The following is a 13,931-nucleotide window of genomic DNA, read 5'->3' on the forward strand; positions in this document are numbered from 1 at the left end:
ACTAAAAAATAAAAAAAGATCATTTTCATTGAAAAATATATTTTTTTATCAAAATAATGACATCCAAACAAACACTATATGTATATTAAAATCAGTTACTAAAGTCAGCTAGTATAAAAATAATATTAAAATATAAATATACATTAAAAATAAATTAAATTACATGTATATTTATACACAAATACATTAATGATTAATTTTAGTGTATAAATAATATTTTTTATCACTTATTCCTCAACTTATAGTTAACAAAGATGATTACAAGTGTAAACAAAAAAGTTTAAACATGATGGCTAGATTCAAGTCCATGACAACACTTATAGTTAACAGAAGTTACCTCCATTTCATGTCCACACTTAACAGGGCATGGAATTTGAGCTAAAATATCTGTGGGATAATTAGCAAATTCTCTATGTGCACATTTCTGTTTACGCTTGCTTCTCTCATGCTCATAATGATGTTTAAAACCAGAATCAAAGCTTACTTCTTTATACAATCTTCCCTTCTTCCAAGCATCAAAAGCTTTCACTGTGTAAAGCATAGCTTCACCTTCACCAAGAAGCTTCACCTGACGCCCTTTACTCAGAACTACCCATCCGTTTGGGTCTTGTTTAAGTAACAGCAGCTTCTGTATCTCTCTTGTTACAGAGTTCTCTTCTTCTTGTTCTTCATTCTTCTTCTGTTTCTTGGTGGAGAGTAGTAAGTTGTCTATGGCGATCCAGAAGCATGGTATAATCTTTGGGCTTTCCCTTCCAAATTGATACCACTCAATTGATGTGGTTTCTGATGATTTCATGCTTTCATTCAAGTTCTCCAAAGCTGTAGTGAAATCTTGGATCCACTTATTGTTGGTACTACCATAGATGAACAGGTAGCAGCCCTTCTCTATCTGATTTCATGGAAAAAAAAATTATTATTTTTGGATGTAAGGTGAAAAAAAAAAATTATTTGTAAATAACAAGAAGATAAATGTTAAGGGCCCTCAGAATTTATTGATTTTAATCATTATTTAACCATCTGAATTTATTTAAGGAAAAGTATAAGGAGACAATAAATTTAGTGACTAATAATCTTCCTTTTCCACTTGTGATTTTTGTGATTTTCATAGGGATACTGTGTGTTTTTATTTTATTGGACTAATTTTAAAGTTTATTGTTCATATTATTTAGAAAAATTATTATCTACCTAACAAAACTATTTATTTAATCTAACTCATTTAGTTTAGTAATCCAACAACATACTTTCTCCAAAACGATTTTTATCGTTCTCTATCATTCCTTTAACGATAACTTTAACGCTCTCTTTCTAACACTTTTCTCTCTTTTTATACACCTTCCTCTTCTTCTTTCTCTTTTATTGCGCTTTTCTCTTCCCTTTAAGGGGTGAGATTGTTGAGGTGGTGGATATATACATAGTAATAAGGGGATAAATCATCTCAATTTTTTTAACAATTGAAAGAGTAAAGTGTGATTTCTCATCGTTAGTTTTATAAATGGGACTAAAAATAAATATGAAAAAGAACAATAAAGGGTTAAAGATCACATTTTACACTCTTAATTTTTTTTAACAATTGAGAAGATTCATTTTCGTAACAAGGGAGTAAGAAGGATAAAACATAAACAATTATAGATGTTTAGGTGCAAATATTCACATACCAATTCCCTTATTGATGGACTGAGATCGGTGAGTACGTTCCAAAACCAGTCCCATTGCTTTGTAAGACGAATGTGATCAGAAGCTCTAAATGGGAATCCATCAATTCCCCATGTAGAAATTGTGTGCTTTGCATCATGGTTCTCTACTTTGCCTTGAGGGCCTATGAGCATTATAATTGCCTTGTCCTTGTAGTTGAAAACTTCTCTCATCAACCTTATACCTGTTTTGAACTTAAATTCCTTTACCACATACCACCCTTTCTCAAGATTCTCCAATGATGCTTTGCTTGGTTTCTCATCTCCATCACCCTCATCCACTGATTGAATCCATAAAATCTTCAAGTCCTCTTTCTTGTAGCCTTGTATCTCTTTTGGATCTTGCTTTAGTTTCTCATTCATTGATTTTAGTAGTTGAATCTCACCTTCAAAGTTGTCATCAATACTTGAAATGAACAATAATACATACTTATTCTTAAAATCTTGAACGCCAATCTGCAGTTAAGATTCAAATATTATGGATCAACTTTTTATCGTTAACCCTAAATGTCATAGATATAATCATTCATGAACCTCTTCCTACCAGTTTAAACTTTTGAAAGAAGCAATATCATGATATAGTACTAAAGTTTTTATAACTTAAAAAGTAACATACTAAGGATACAATCGTTCATATACTTTTTTTTATAACTTAATATTTTAGGAAAAGTAATATTATGATACTAAAATTCTAGCCATTAGAAACAATGAATAATATAGAATGAAAGAAATTAAAAAAAAAAAGAGTGAATACCCCGTCCAACCCTTGATAATTATTTCGAAAGGATTACGAGGTGTTTGACGATAAAAAATACCCAATCTGGTCCTTGGTTTTTTTTGGGACTGAAAAAAATAACATTGACTTTTTTTGGCATAGGAGCTAATCAGTCCTATAAAAATAAAGCTCAGGAACTAGATTGGTTTTTTTTTTTGTGAAGGCCTCGTTATCTTTCGAAATAATTGTCAAAGGACTGTTTAGGATTTTTTTTCTAAAAAAAAATCATTAGAGACTGATGAATAATACTAATAATTAAACAACGGAGTATATCAGATAAAGCTAAATTATTAATCAGTATAGTAATGCAAATACTACCTGCTGTTCTTTGCTAATTCCATCATAGACAACTAGTTTTTGATCTTGGCTTCCATTATTAGGAATAATAAGAGCATCCAGAAAATTTACAATATCAATATCCTTATTAGTAGTAGTTTCAATGGCACTACTGACAATATCCTTGCGCCTTTTGTAATCTTCTATTGCTCCTACATTCACCATGAATTGAAGATTCTAAGATCAAATAATGTAAGAGAATAAACACCCTTCACTAATTAAAGGCCGCTAGTTAATTAATTACAAAACCTATAATTAACTACCTATTTGCATTTTGCACTTCTCCCGGAGTTCCCTGAAATTTTTGAGAATGGAGTCAATCTTTTCATCAAATTTGGATAATTCATACTTATAACCCCTGAAAGAATGAAAGCAATCCCAACTATATGAAAAAAAAGTTACACAAAATAAAAAAAAAAAGTTAATTCTGTATATATAATATATTAATTCAGAGTGTTTTTAACAATTAAATCATATTATATATATTCTGAGTAATTCTATTTATATATTTAAACTTGTGTATATCACTATAAAAGTGAAAAGAATAAATAAAGCACACATTAAAACCACAATATATGTGAATGATCTTGCAACTAGTGATGCAGAGAGAATGAACAAGAGTTATTAAAAGAGACATTGAATGAGAAATTGTTATTAGAGTGTGTGTTTACAAAGGCCCTTAAGACCTATATATACTACTAGAGAAGCTGCACTAACAACCTCTGACAGCTCCTAACCAGGGACGGATCCAGAAATGATATTATGGGGGGGCCAATAACACATATAATATTAAAAATTATGTAAAAAAATTATATAATATAAGATGTATTACAAAAATATATTGACAGAGAATATATTTTAAAGTAAAAAGAAATATGTGTATATTTTTTACTAACGAAATGGTCGATTCTTCATATCATAAAATTCACCGATAATGGAATTTGTGTAAAATTTTTTCAGTAATTTTCTTTTCAATATAATTAAAAGAAAATTATCAAGAAATTCATCTTTTATTTTGTTTCTAAGTTATTTTTCACAATATTCATAGTTGAAAAAGATCTCTTAATTGTAGCAGTTAAAACAGAGAGAATTAATACCAAATGAATAAAAAAAGACGGCTACAAGAAGAAAAAGAATTCACTTTATGATATTTGAAATTTTTTATTTAATTAAAAAATATTAGTAATAATATCTTTTTCAGATTTCTTTAATATTATTACTTACTTTTTAGATATTAAAAATTATTAATATTTAAATTAGACTGAATTTTTATTTATACTAGACTAAATACTAAATATTTTTTTTAAAAAAATAAATTATACATAATAACTTATTACTCTTAAAAAAAGTTGGGGGGGCCGAGGCCGCCACTCGCCCCCCCTTATGTCCGTCCCTGCTCCTAACAGAATTCACTTTCTAACTAACTAACACCTGGTAACTTGGATACCAGGTTCTTCTCCCTTAACAATATAAATATTTTCGGTTGTAAGTAGAGTGTCTTTGCAATAACTAAATATGAGTGAAATCTTAAATATTTTTATTTTTCAATAATTAAATTTTATTTTTTTATTATTTTTAAATACTAAACTTGTAACCTTTGTTAGTAAAAACTTTTTTTTTTAAATAAGATATATATGCAATAAAATTTAGAAGTATGTCTGATGATATTATAATAAAATATGTCCCACTATTTTAATTTAAGAATAATTAACTCATCATTTTATTACTTTACCAATTTTCTCACTTTAAAAAATCTTGATCCAATCATCTTAACCACGATAGTACATGCATATTTGAATGATCCTGTATATAATAGATTGGAAAAGTATTGGGTATTAATATATTATCTGTTAATTTATTGTCAATAATAATTAATTATTATATTTTAAATACATGTATAAAGAGACACGTTTAAAAAATATATCTATAAAGACATTTTTATTAAATACAGTCATAAAAAAGACATTTTTATTAAATATATTTATAAAAATCTTTCCATTAAACAGAGTCATAAACAAGAGTTGACAGAAGTTGGCTAACGGAATTGAAGCTTACTTATGAGTGAAGGAATGAATGTGGGTGGCAGAGGTGACAAGGGTGATGATTGCCCAATAAACAAGAACAGGGATGTGATGCAATGTTTCCGCCAAGGCAGGAACATCCTCAATGTTGTACTCTTCATTATTGTTGGTCATGCACTCATCGATCACTTCCATCACCTTCTTCATCAATCCATTGAACCTACTCAGCTGCTCCTTGTTCTCACTCAAGTTTTCAATCCCATTCAACTCCGCCAACCATTTTCCGAGTTCGTCGCCACGTGGCGGCAACGCTAGGTGCCAGAACTTTCCAAACTCTAACGCAAATGCGGCTAGAGATATCGCTGCTTTTGCTTCCCATGAGTAAGATCTCAACTGTTTCAGTATCAATATTGTTATTTCATCTGCATATTCATCTTTCTCACCGCTACCTACACATATCATCTACAATAATATTCAAAAATTAAAAAAATTTGTATTATTTGTTGATTTTCAGGAAGAAGAACGGAATAAAAAGATAATATTATTATACTTGAAATTGTTGTTACATGATACAAGAGTTATGCTATTTATAAAGATATTTTTAACTAATTTTATAAATATTTATCTACTAACTACTGGTTATTACTGACTTAATTTTTAACTACTAACAACTCTAATAATATTTTAATAATTTTCAATCAAAATTTTAATGGATTTTAAACATATAAAATTTTAATAAATTTTATTATAAAATAATTAGATTTTCAAAAAATATCAGATAAATTATTATTTTTTTTTTAAATTAAAATATTTTATCTAAAATTTTTTGATAAACAATTTGGATATTTATTCTATAATCTAATCATATATTATTAGAGACATTATAATATTCCGCATTAGAGAGAAGGAGTATGTAGAAATCAGAAATATTTAAAAAGAAATAGTTAAAATCAGTCAAAATTTATTTTATTTAGTATTTATTAATTATTATAATAATTAATAAATATTAAATAAGATATTTTTTTTCTTTCTAATATTACTGTTTAGAAATAGAGTTATAACTTTGTTAATTTAAACTTTGTTATTACCTGGCATGAAATACGCTTTAAGAGAGGGAGTCGCGGGAAAGATATTGATGGAGCCGTTTCTTCTTTATCTTGATTAATTTGTTTCTCATTCTGTTTAAAAAAAATAAAAAATAAAAATAAATCATAATCATTGCCAATGATCGAATGCTTAAAAATATAAAAATATATTTTACCTTGAAAATCAATTCAGAAGTTTCAATTGAATGTTTGATAACATTTGAAGCAACAAGGTAGAGCGATCCATGGTCGTACTTTTCAACACAATGGAAATGTGTTTGGTAAACTTTCTCTAGAATCTTCTCATCACTTATTTCGAATGGGTTCACCAAACCCTGATGATGAGGAATTGCCTTAAACATTATTATGTTTGTTTTGGTGATTTAATTAGGCCTGTTTTCAAAGTTCATTAGATGAACACTTTAGATGCCTATTTATATATATAGCTAGGATAAAAATAAAGCAAATTAATTTACATTGCCAATACAAAAATTCTTGTGGATCAACAATTTTTAATATTTTTTGTCATTATTTAATCAGTATAAATATTAAATTATTTTAAATAAATAAATTTTATTAATTTATATATATATATATATTTTTTAAAAAATATAAATATAAACTTGATTGATTTATTTATATAAAATCTTTTTAAATATAAGTATAAATAATATATTTTGTGTTATAATATTTATTAGATATGTAGTATTTTTTTTAATATATATAAAAAAATTGATGTAGCTTTTGTGTGCCTTAAGTTTGTCATCATGTGAACTGTATTAATATACCATTTTAACTTGTTCGAGATGGATGTGATGTGATTAGGGGGAAAAGAGCATATCTTAGGAGGTGAGTTTTATGGTGTCTTTTGTTATGGTGTTTAAATTGTTTAATTTTTTAAAGTAAAAAATAAAATATTTAAAATAAAAAATAAATTATATAAAATTTATTAAATATTATTTATTTATTTTTTTAATAACTTAAGTACAAAGTGATAAACACCATGGTATTTACCATCTTACAAAGCCATTGTAGGATTAGATTGTCGTACCCTTTTTCTGTTCACCAATGAACATGTATATCTCAACAAAAAAAAATTTGAGAAAAGAATTTCGTTACATATTAATACGAAAAGAGCATCTCATCGCTAAAAGATAATAAAAGTAAAATTCGGGACAAAAACAATGTACTTTGAGTGTTGTTGATATCATTGTGATACTTGTCACATATTTTATGTTAAACTAGCTAGGCAATTCAAAACTTCCGAATACAAACTTGCTATTAATTAATTCATTTGTTTAACTATAAAAAATTGTTACATTTTATCCAAATATAATTAAATCTTATGAACAACAAAGAGCTACCCATAACCCAAAAATAGAACTACTAGAGCCAATAAAATAAAGACCTTCTAAAATTATTTGATTCTGCTAAAAAAGATTTTAAAAGGTGAATCCCCTATTTTTGATAATATATAATTGTTTTAGGGTCTTGTGGTTTATATAATATACTATTCATTACACTTTATGACGATTTATGCATGGATAGCTTCTAAAAAAAACACTCATTAATCGTCCTAAAGTGACCAACTTTATAAGTTGTGTATAAATCATCCCAAAGTGAGAGGATTTACGTGTTTCAAGACAAAAACACAAGGGATTGATACGATTTATGTGCAACAGTTAATCCTCAGCACTCAGCCACAATTTATGTTTAAAATTGTACACCCTCAACACACAGCCACGATTTATCCTCAACTTACCTAACCCTGAGGAAGTTGCGACGATTTATACTCAGATTGGAAGCTGAAGATGTTGCAGTGATTCACCTTGCCACCAATTTCACCGTATCTGTCGGAGAGAAGGTTGGGGAGGAAGAGAGCCCGCAGCGGTGGAGAAGGGGCAATGAGTGACGGCGTGCGGCATATAGCGACGAGGTTGCGACGGCGGGTGGCACAGAGCAACCACTGTGCGGCGGAGTGTGGCACAGAGTGGCGATTTGTGCGGCAGAGTGGAAAGAATCAGTCCTGAAGCAAGGATGGCCACCAACGAGGGAGATATGTACCGCCTAAACGGTATTGCGCATGTTGCCAGATTTATTGATGAAGAGGTTAGTTATCAAAATTCGTATTTAGTTGATTTAGTTGATGCCATTGACCGGTTGATGCCAATTATATCCTAATGAATTTAATCTAATTTCAATATGAATATCTAATGAGATCTTGGTTGATTTAAAGGCCGATAGGTATAATTGACTGTTACAACATTTGTGATTATGAAATTTAGGATTTTATTATTTAGTGAATTTTCAGGTTTTTGGATGATTGTAAAGCATGTTAGACTTAGGTGAACCTGGAGACTTAAATTCAGAAATTTCGTTTATGATATATTTATGCTTGTGATGTTAGACTTGTGATATTATAATAAATACCTATAACCTGGCCTGTTTTACGTCATTAGCTTATTCCGTATTCTTTTTTTACTTTGAATTTTAAATATATATATATATATATATATATATATATATATATATATATATATATATATATATATATATATTGTATACTGACCTCATAAATTATGGCTTTAATATTTTTGTTTTATCAGCCAACTTGATGTGTTAGGAGTGTCTGTAGGCAACAGAAGATGATGATACATGACCCTATAGTGTCCAACTTAGATCGTGCTAATTTACTACATATTGATCTGCTGAATGATTATTGGTTTAAGTTTGATGAGCCGCTGATCAGTGCATTTGTGGAGCGATGGCGTCCTGAGACCGATACGTTTTATACGTCATTCGGGGAGTGCACGATAACTCTGCAGGATGTGGCAAATCAGTTTGGCCTCCCTAAAGATGGACATGCAGTTACTGGGCGTCTCAGTGACTTTAAGTAGTTGATGGAGGGAGAAAGACTGCTTGAGTGGGTTTGGAGAGTTATTCGGTGAACTTCCACCAGATGATTGTATCGATGAGTTTACAGTTTCTTTTTCGTGGTTCCAGAACAAGTTCAAAGTCTTGCCTGCCAATGCATCGGAGACAACGGTATATATTTATGCGTGTGGTTATATTATGATGTTATTGTCCACGACACTTTTCAGAAACTAGTCTAGTGCTAGGGTTCATTTACGATGGCTTCCGTATGTTGGGGACCTTGATGGGCTCGGCAAGTATAGTTGGGGTTCGACTACTTTGTCCTGGTTGTACAGGTGTCTTTACAAAATTGCTAACCTAAATGTTAAGAACTTAGTTAGGCCACTGGCATTGCTGCAGTCTTGCATTTTTTGTCATTTTCCCACGTTCAGGCCCAGAGGATTCGACACCATACTTTGGACGCTTGCATCGAGGTGAGTACTTTTCATGGATGATATTTACAGTGCACTAGTTCATAAACCTTTTTTCCTAAGTTTAATGCTTATCATTATGAATCTTCCAGGTGAGGTAGGCACCTATTATCGTCAGACGAGAAGGGTCCTCGGGTCATCGCTACTCGACTAAGGCTAAACAGGTTGGGTGTAGATGATGTAAGTATAAGCTTCCATTAATCGCTTTCGATTATATGAGATAATTGTTTAGGTTTATGACATAATACTTACATGTATCTATTTATGGTTTGGTTAATTTTGACTAATTGTCATGTTGCAGTTCATTTGGATTCAGTACAACGCTCTTGAGGCTATCCAAGTGGTCTATCCTGATATCCTCAAGCCTGGTCACACACTATTATGAAAGTCGACTACTGCGTTGATCTACTTTGCATCAATTGAGCAGTATCATGTTGACAGGATTTTATCTCAGATTGGGGGATTCAGCATATCCCCGAATCAGTCATCAACATTGACTTTCTGTTGTCGAAGGATGGTCAAGAACCGACCCGATGGTTCCCCGAAGCATTCGCCAAATGGCATCAATATTAGGACCAAAGACATCAAAGCGTGCTTGAGTTTCAGTTGGTTCCAGACCCTCGACCTTTGGCTAAGTATCTTGATTGGTGGTTTGGATTAGCTCGTAGGTTCTTTTCACATGATCGGTTACTTATAGATCCTCGCTAAGGAGGGGTTCCCGCAGATGCTCCTGTTGGGGATCATATTGTTGCACTAGCAAGACAACAGGAACCAAACGTGCCAGACAACAGGTGTAAGGTAACTTGTGAGCACGTTGGCACCCGATACAGCTAGCCTATGGTAACAGGATTCCAGGATGTGTTGGTGTTGGATGAGGAACAGGACATTGATGATGATGATGATGGAGGCAATAGGGGTGGAGGTATGGGTGGAGGTTGGTCGGATTGGGGTTGGGGTGGTGGTAGCTCCGGTTAGGGAGGAGGTGTGAGTGGCTCTAGTTAGGGAGTGGGTGGGGGTAACACTAGGCGGGGAGGAGCTGGTGGTTCTGTAGGTCCTAGAGGAGAAGGAGCTTGGGGTCTGCATTTGGTAGTGGTGTCGAGGGTGGGGGGTGGAAGTTCCTAAGTTAAGGCATCAACCCTATTTTCGAACTACGGTAGCCTGAGGCAGATGGGGCAGGGTTTTGGTGCGGCTAGTGATTTTTTTGCCGAGATTGCCCAATTTGTCAGCCCATGTGGTGATTATAGGCCATAATTTGAGGGAGGTGTAGTAGATCTTAACGTGGATCTGAATGAAGCACTGACTGATTATCAGGGAGGTCAATTTATGTTGGCTGGTACTTCTGCATCTATCTTTAGTGGACATACACAGCTTCTATCTGCCGATCAGCTGGAGTAGGTTTCAACACCTTTGGTGGACATACACAAATTTAGAATTACTTTTAGTGGCCATATAAATTGCCGGTAAAATCGGTTTTAGCGGAAATAGTAATGACAACTAAAAGTGAATAATATTACCAAATTAGAATTACTTTTAGTGGCCATAAAAATTGTCAAAAAAAATGGCCGCTAAAAGTTATAACTGATAACTTTTAGCGGCTATTAAAAAGGGCTTTACCAGCAATGTATAATTGCTATTAAAATATTTTATTGACAAAGCATAAGATAGCTAATGTCTAATAATTGCCAATAAATATATCAACGGCTATTTTTATTATCGCTAAAAGAAAAATAAATGATTGTTAAAAGTGATTTTTCTAATAGTACTAAGCAATAGCTCTATCATCTTAAATCATCGTGTTAATTCTATGTTCAAGGTTTAGTATTTGCTCTTCTATCCTAATTCCAGTTTCTCGTTAATTAGATTCTAATCCATTCCAGTAACCAAAATCAGTAACAGGAAATAAATACATATTTATTGCAGAACACAGGAAAAAAAGAAAACAAGCATAAATATAATCATAGAAATTAAGCACAAAAAATGTGGTAATCAATGTGATGCATGTCTGTTCTAAACATGTCATAAATTTACGCATTGGTTGACTATTCGTAACCCAACATTATTCGAGGCTTAGACTAAAAATGGTTTTTCAAACTGTGTACATTCTGCATAGTGTCTAATGGACAAAGCCACATACATTTTGACAACTGATAATTATCGCAGAACTTGACGTCATAGTATGCTAACAGTTGAAGAAACAGTATACACTCTTATGGGTATCCCACCATTAATTTCAGCTAAACAGTAAGTAAGAGAGACGCAACCACTATCCTCGCCAGGCATCACTCTAAAAGGGTATACATTCTAAAATCTTAAAATCTTTAACCATCTCTTCTAATATTAAACTTATACTATATTGTTTTATTCTCAGCATTGGATTCTTTTGCCTTCAATCTTTTATTAAATTCCAATTTTTACTCTTTTCTTATGTTATGATATATTCTCATTCTAAATCTTTTTTAAGGCGATTTGTCTTTAATTCTTTAGTAAATTATCATTATGTTATTTAATCTTTTCTTTAAAATATTTTAAGTTTTTTTTATAATTATTTTTTTGTCTTTATTATATTTAGAATAGGACAATCTTATTCTTATTATTTAATTTTTACGATTTTATCCTTACAAAACTACCTTACCAAAGCCTATCATCCTAATAGAATTCACAATTTTGTGTCCAAATTAAAAATAGTATTATTATCTCTGACTTGAGTTTGATAGCGAAGGTTAGAATAGTATTAGAATATGATATATTAATTAGGATGATATTTCATGATTTTTTATTATAAAATATTATATTTTTATCACTTTAATTTTTTTTTTGGACAACTATAAATAAGTTGTACGTTATATTGTTTTTGTCAAAAATATAATTATCCATATCTATTAATTAAATAAAATAATTTTATAATGTAGTGTGAGAATTTAAATTTTTAAATAAAATAATTTTATAACGGAGTGTGGAAATTTTTATGACCAAAAAATCTAAAATTTCATCGTTACTCTTGTTCATACAAGCGTGTTCACAAGTGTCCTCTCTTAGTTTCCAATATTATCCATGTATTAGAAAAAATGTGTTACACGTGAACAAAGAAAGCTACAAACTAAACCATAAAACATGATATTTTATATATATTAATTATTTCTTGTCAAACTTTTAATTCCTACAAATTCAAGCTCAGTTCCATGTCCGATCCGATGCATGAAAGTGACCACGTAACAGTTTTTTAAAGATTTAGAACGAAGATACATAAAGAAGGCGAGGAATAAATTATTATTTGTATCCATGAAAAATAGCAGACGTTGACAAATGTACCTATATAAAAATAAAACGACAATTCTAACTACAGAATATGACTTTTGTGCGTCAAGAATATTCTAACGGATCAATTATGTAACTAACGTCTGAATACTCTTAGCACACGGAGATCATCTTCCGTTGTTATAATTGTCGTTTTATTCTTATATGGGTATATTTGTTAGTGTCTGTATTTTTATGAGTATAAATGATAATTTATTCTAAATGCAATCACGTTTACACAAGTATTATTTATGAATGATGATATATTCTGAATGTCACACATGATGGCAACATTCTTAAAGAGCCTCATAAATCTTTTTCACTTTAATGGTTGTTACAAAATACTATTATCATATAAATGCACTATATGACTCTTATCTTTTGGAATTGAAGTATATACCCGATTCCTTTCTTGTTGGTTTCATCAATTCATTCTGTTAAAAATGAATTAGGTTTCAAGAAAAACGTAATTCTGATAACTAGTAGGGGAATCCTAACAAAATGTCACTGATCATGTCTATTGTCAATAGTAGTTTCTTTGATGAAAACATTAATGTTACGTTTTGAAGAATCAAGCATGTTTCATTCAGCTTATTCTAAACTCAAGAATTATATAATAAAAGTCATATTATTTGTTTAGTAACTTAGGCAACAATTTAATGCTTTCTAATTTTGGCAATTTATGTGAAGCTTTATTTTCGTTCAAGACTTAATTACTAATAAAGACTTAGATAATTTTGTTCAAGATCCATTGTTTGGAAGCAAAACTTACTTTTTTTATGGATATTAGCCAAAAAAGTTCATCAAAGAGGAAAGGATATAAGTGTTTTACAATCAAAACACTGCATATAAACATGCCAAAATATATTTATTTGAAAATACATTTAATTTTGAAACATTGACGGTACACAGTTGTATAATTACATTTGTTCTTTTGGATGACCATTTACGCAGTTAATATAAAAAGTAGTTATTTTTGTTAATATATCATTACGTAATTGGATGCACGTGTAAAACTACTTTACACTAACCGTACATAAAAATTAATTACTAATCAATAAATCTTCAAGATATTTGCCTCACACTTTATAGAAATCCAAGCAAAACAAATACATCTAAAACCCTAATCTTTACATAATATCAGGGTTAAGAAATGAAATACAAATTAGAGTAAGAACGTACTCAATACAAATCTTTATCTGCATGCTTGCATGGGTCGATCATGTCAACTGCTTCATATTTTTTAAATCAACTCTACTCGAGAGACAATGAAAAATCTTAACAATATGAACAATGGACTCATTATTTAGCCTAATAGGAATAAAAATAAAAATCACTCCATAAATTACCTTAATTCCAAAAACTCTCATTCAATTATTTCAGAA

The 13,931-nt window shown here is 30.6% G+C and overlaps 1 protein-coding gene across 1 annotated transcript; it reads right to left on the reverse strand.

Moving 5' to 3' along the window:
- Positions 1–239: 239 nt before the first annotated feature.
- Positions 240–6,270, reverse strand: LOC130973882 (protein SIEVE ELEMENT OCCLUSION B-like). Its single transcript, XM_057898570.1, has 7 exons — positions 6,085–6,270; positions 5,912–6,001; positions 4,858–5,285; positions 3,066–3,160; positions 2,785–2,954; positions 1,656–2,147; positions 240–889 (listed from the first exon to the last, which is right to left on the reverse strand). The coding sequence occupies exons 1-7, from the start codon at positions 6,268–6,270 to the stop codon at positions 281–283; spliced, it is 2,070 nt and encodes a 689-aa protein (XP_057754553.1). The 3' UTR covers positions 240–280.
- Between the last annotated feature and the right edge of the window lie 7,661 nt (positions 6,271–13,931).

This window comes from Arachis stenosperma, chromosome 4 (genome assembly GCF_014773155.1).
Source record: "Arachis stenosperma cultivar V10309 chromosome 4, arast.V10309.gnm1.PFL2, whole genome shotgun sequence".
NCBI classification, from domain to species: domain Eukaryota; kingdom Viridiplantae; phylum Streptophyta; class Magnoliopsida; order Fabales; family Fabaceae; genus Arachis; species Arachis stenosperma.

Bases quoted from the DNA above. Each gene is read 5' to 3' on its own strand.
- LOC130973882 (XM_057898570.1), bottom strand. From the start codon at position 6,270: ATGTTTAAGGCAATTCCTCATCATCAGGGTTTGGTGAACCCATTCGAA. The intron at 6,002-6,084 runs GTAAAATATATT...TTTTTTAAACAG, and splicing joins CTTCTGAATTGATTTTCAAG to AATGAGAAACAAATTAATCA. The intron at 5,286-5,911 runs GTAATAACAAAG...ATATTATTGTAG, and splicing joins TAAAGCGTATTTCATGCCAG to ATGATATGTGTAGGTAGCGG.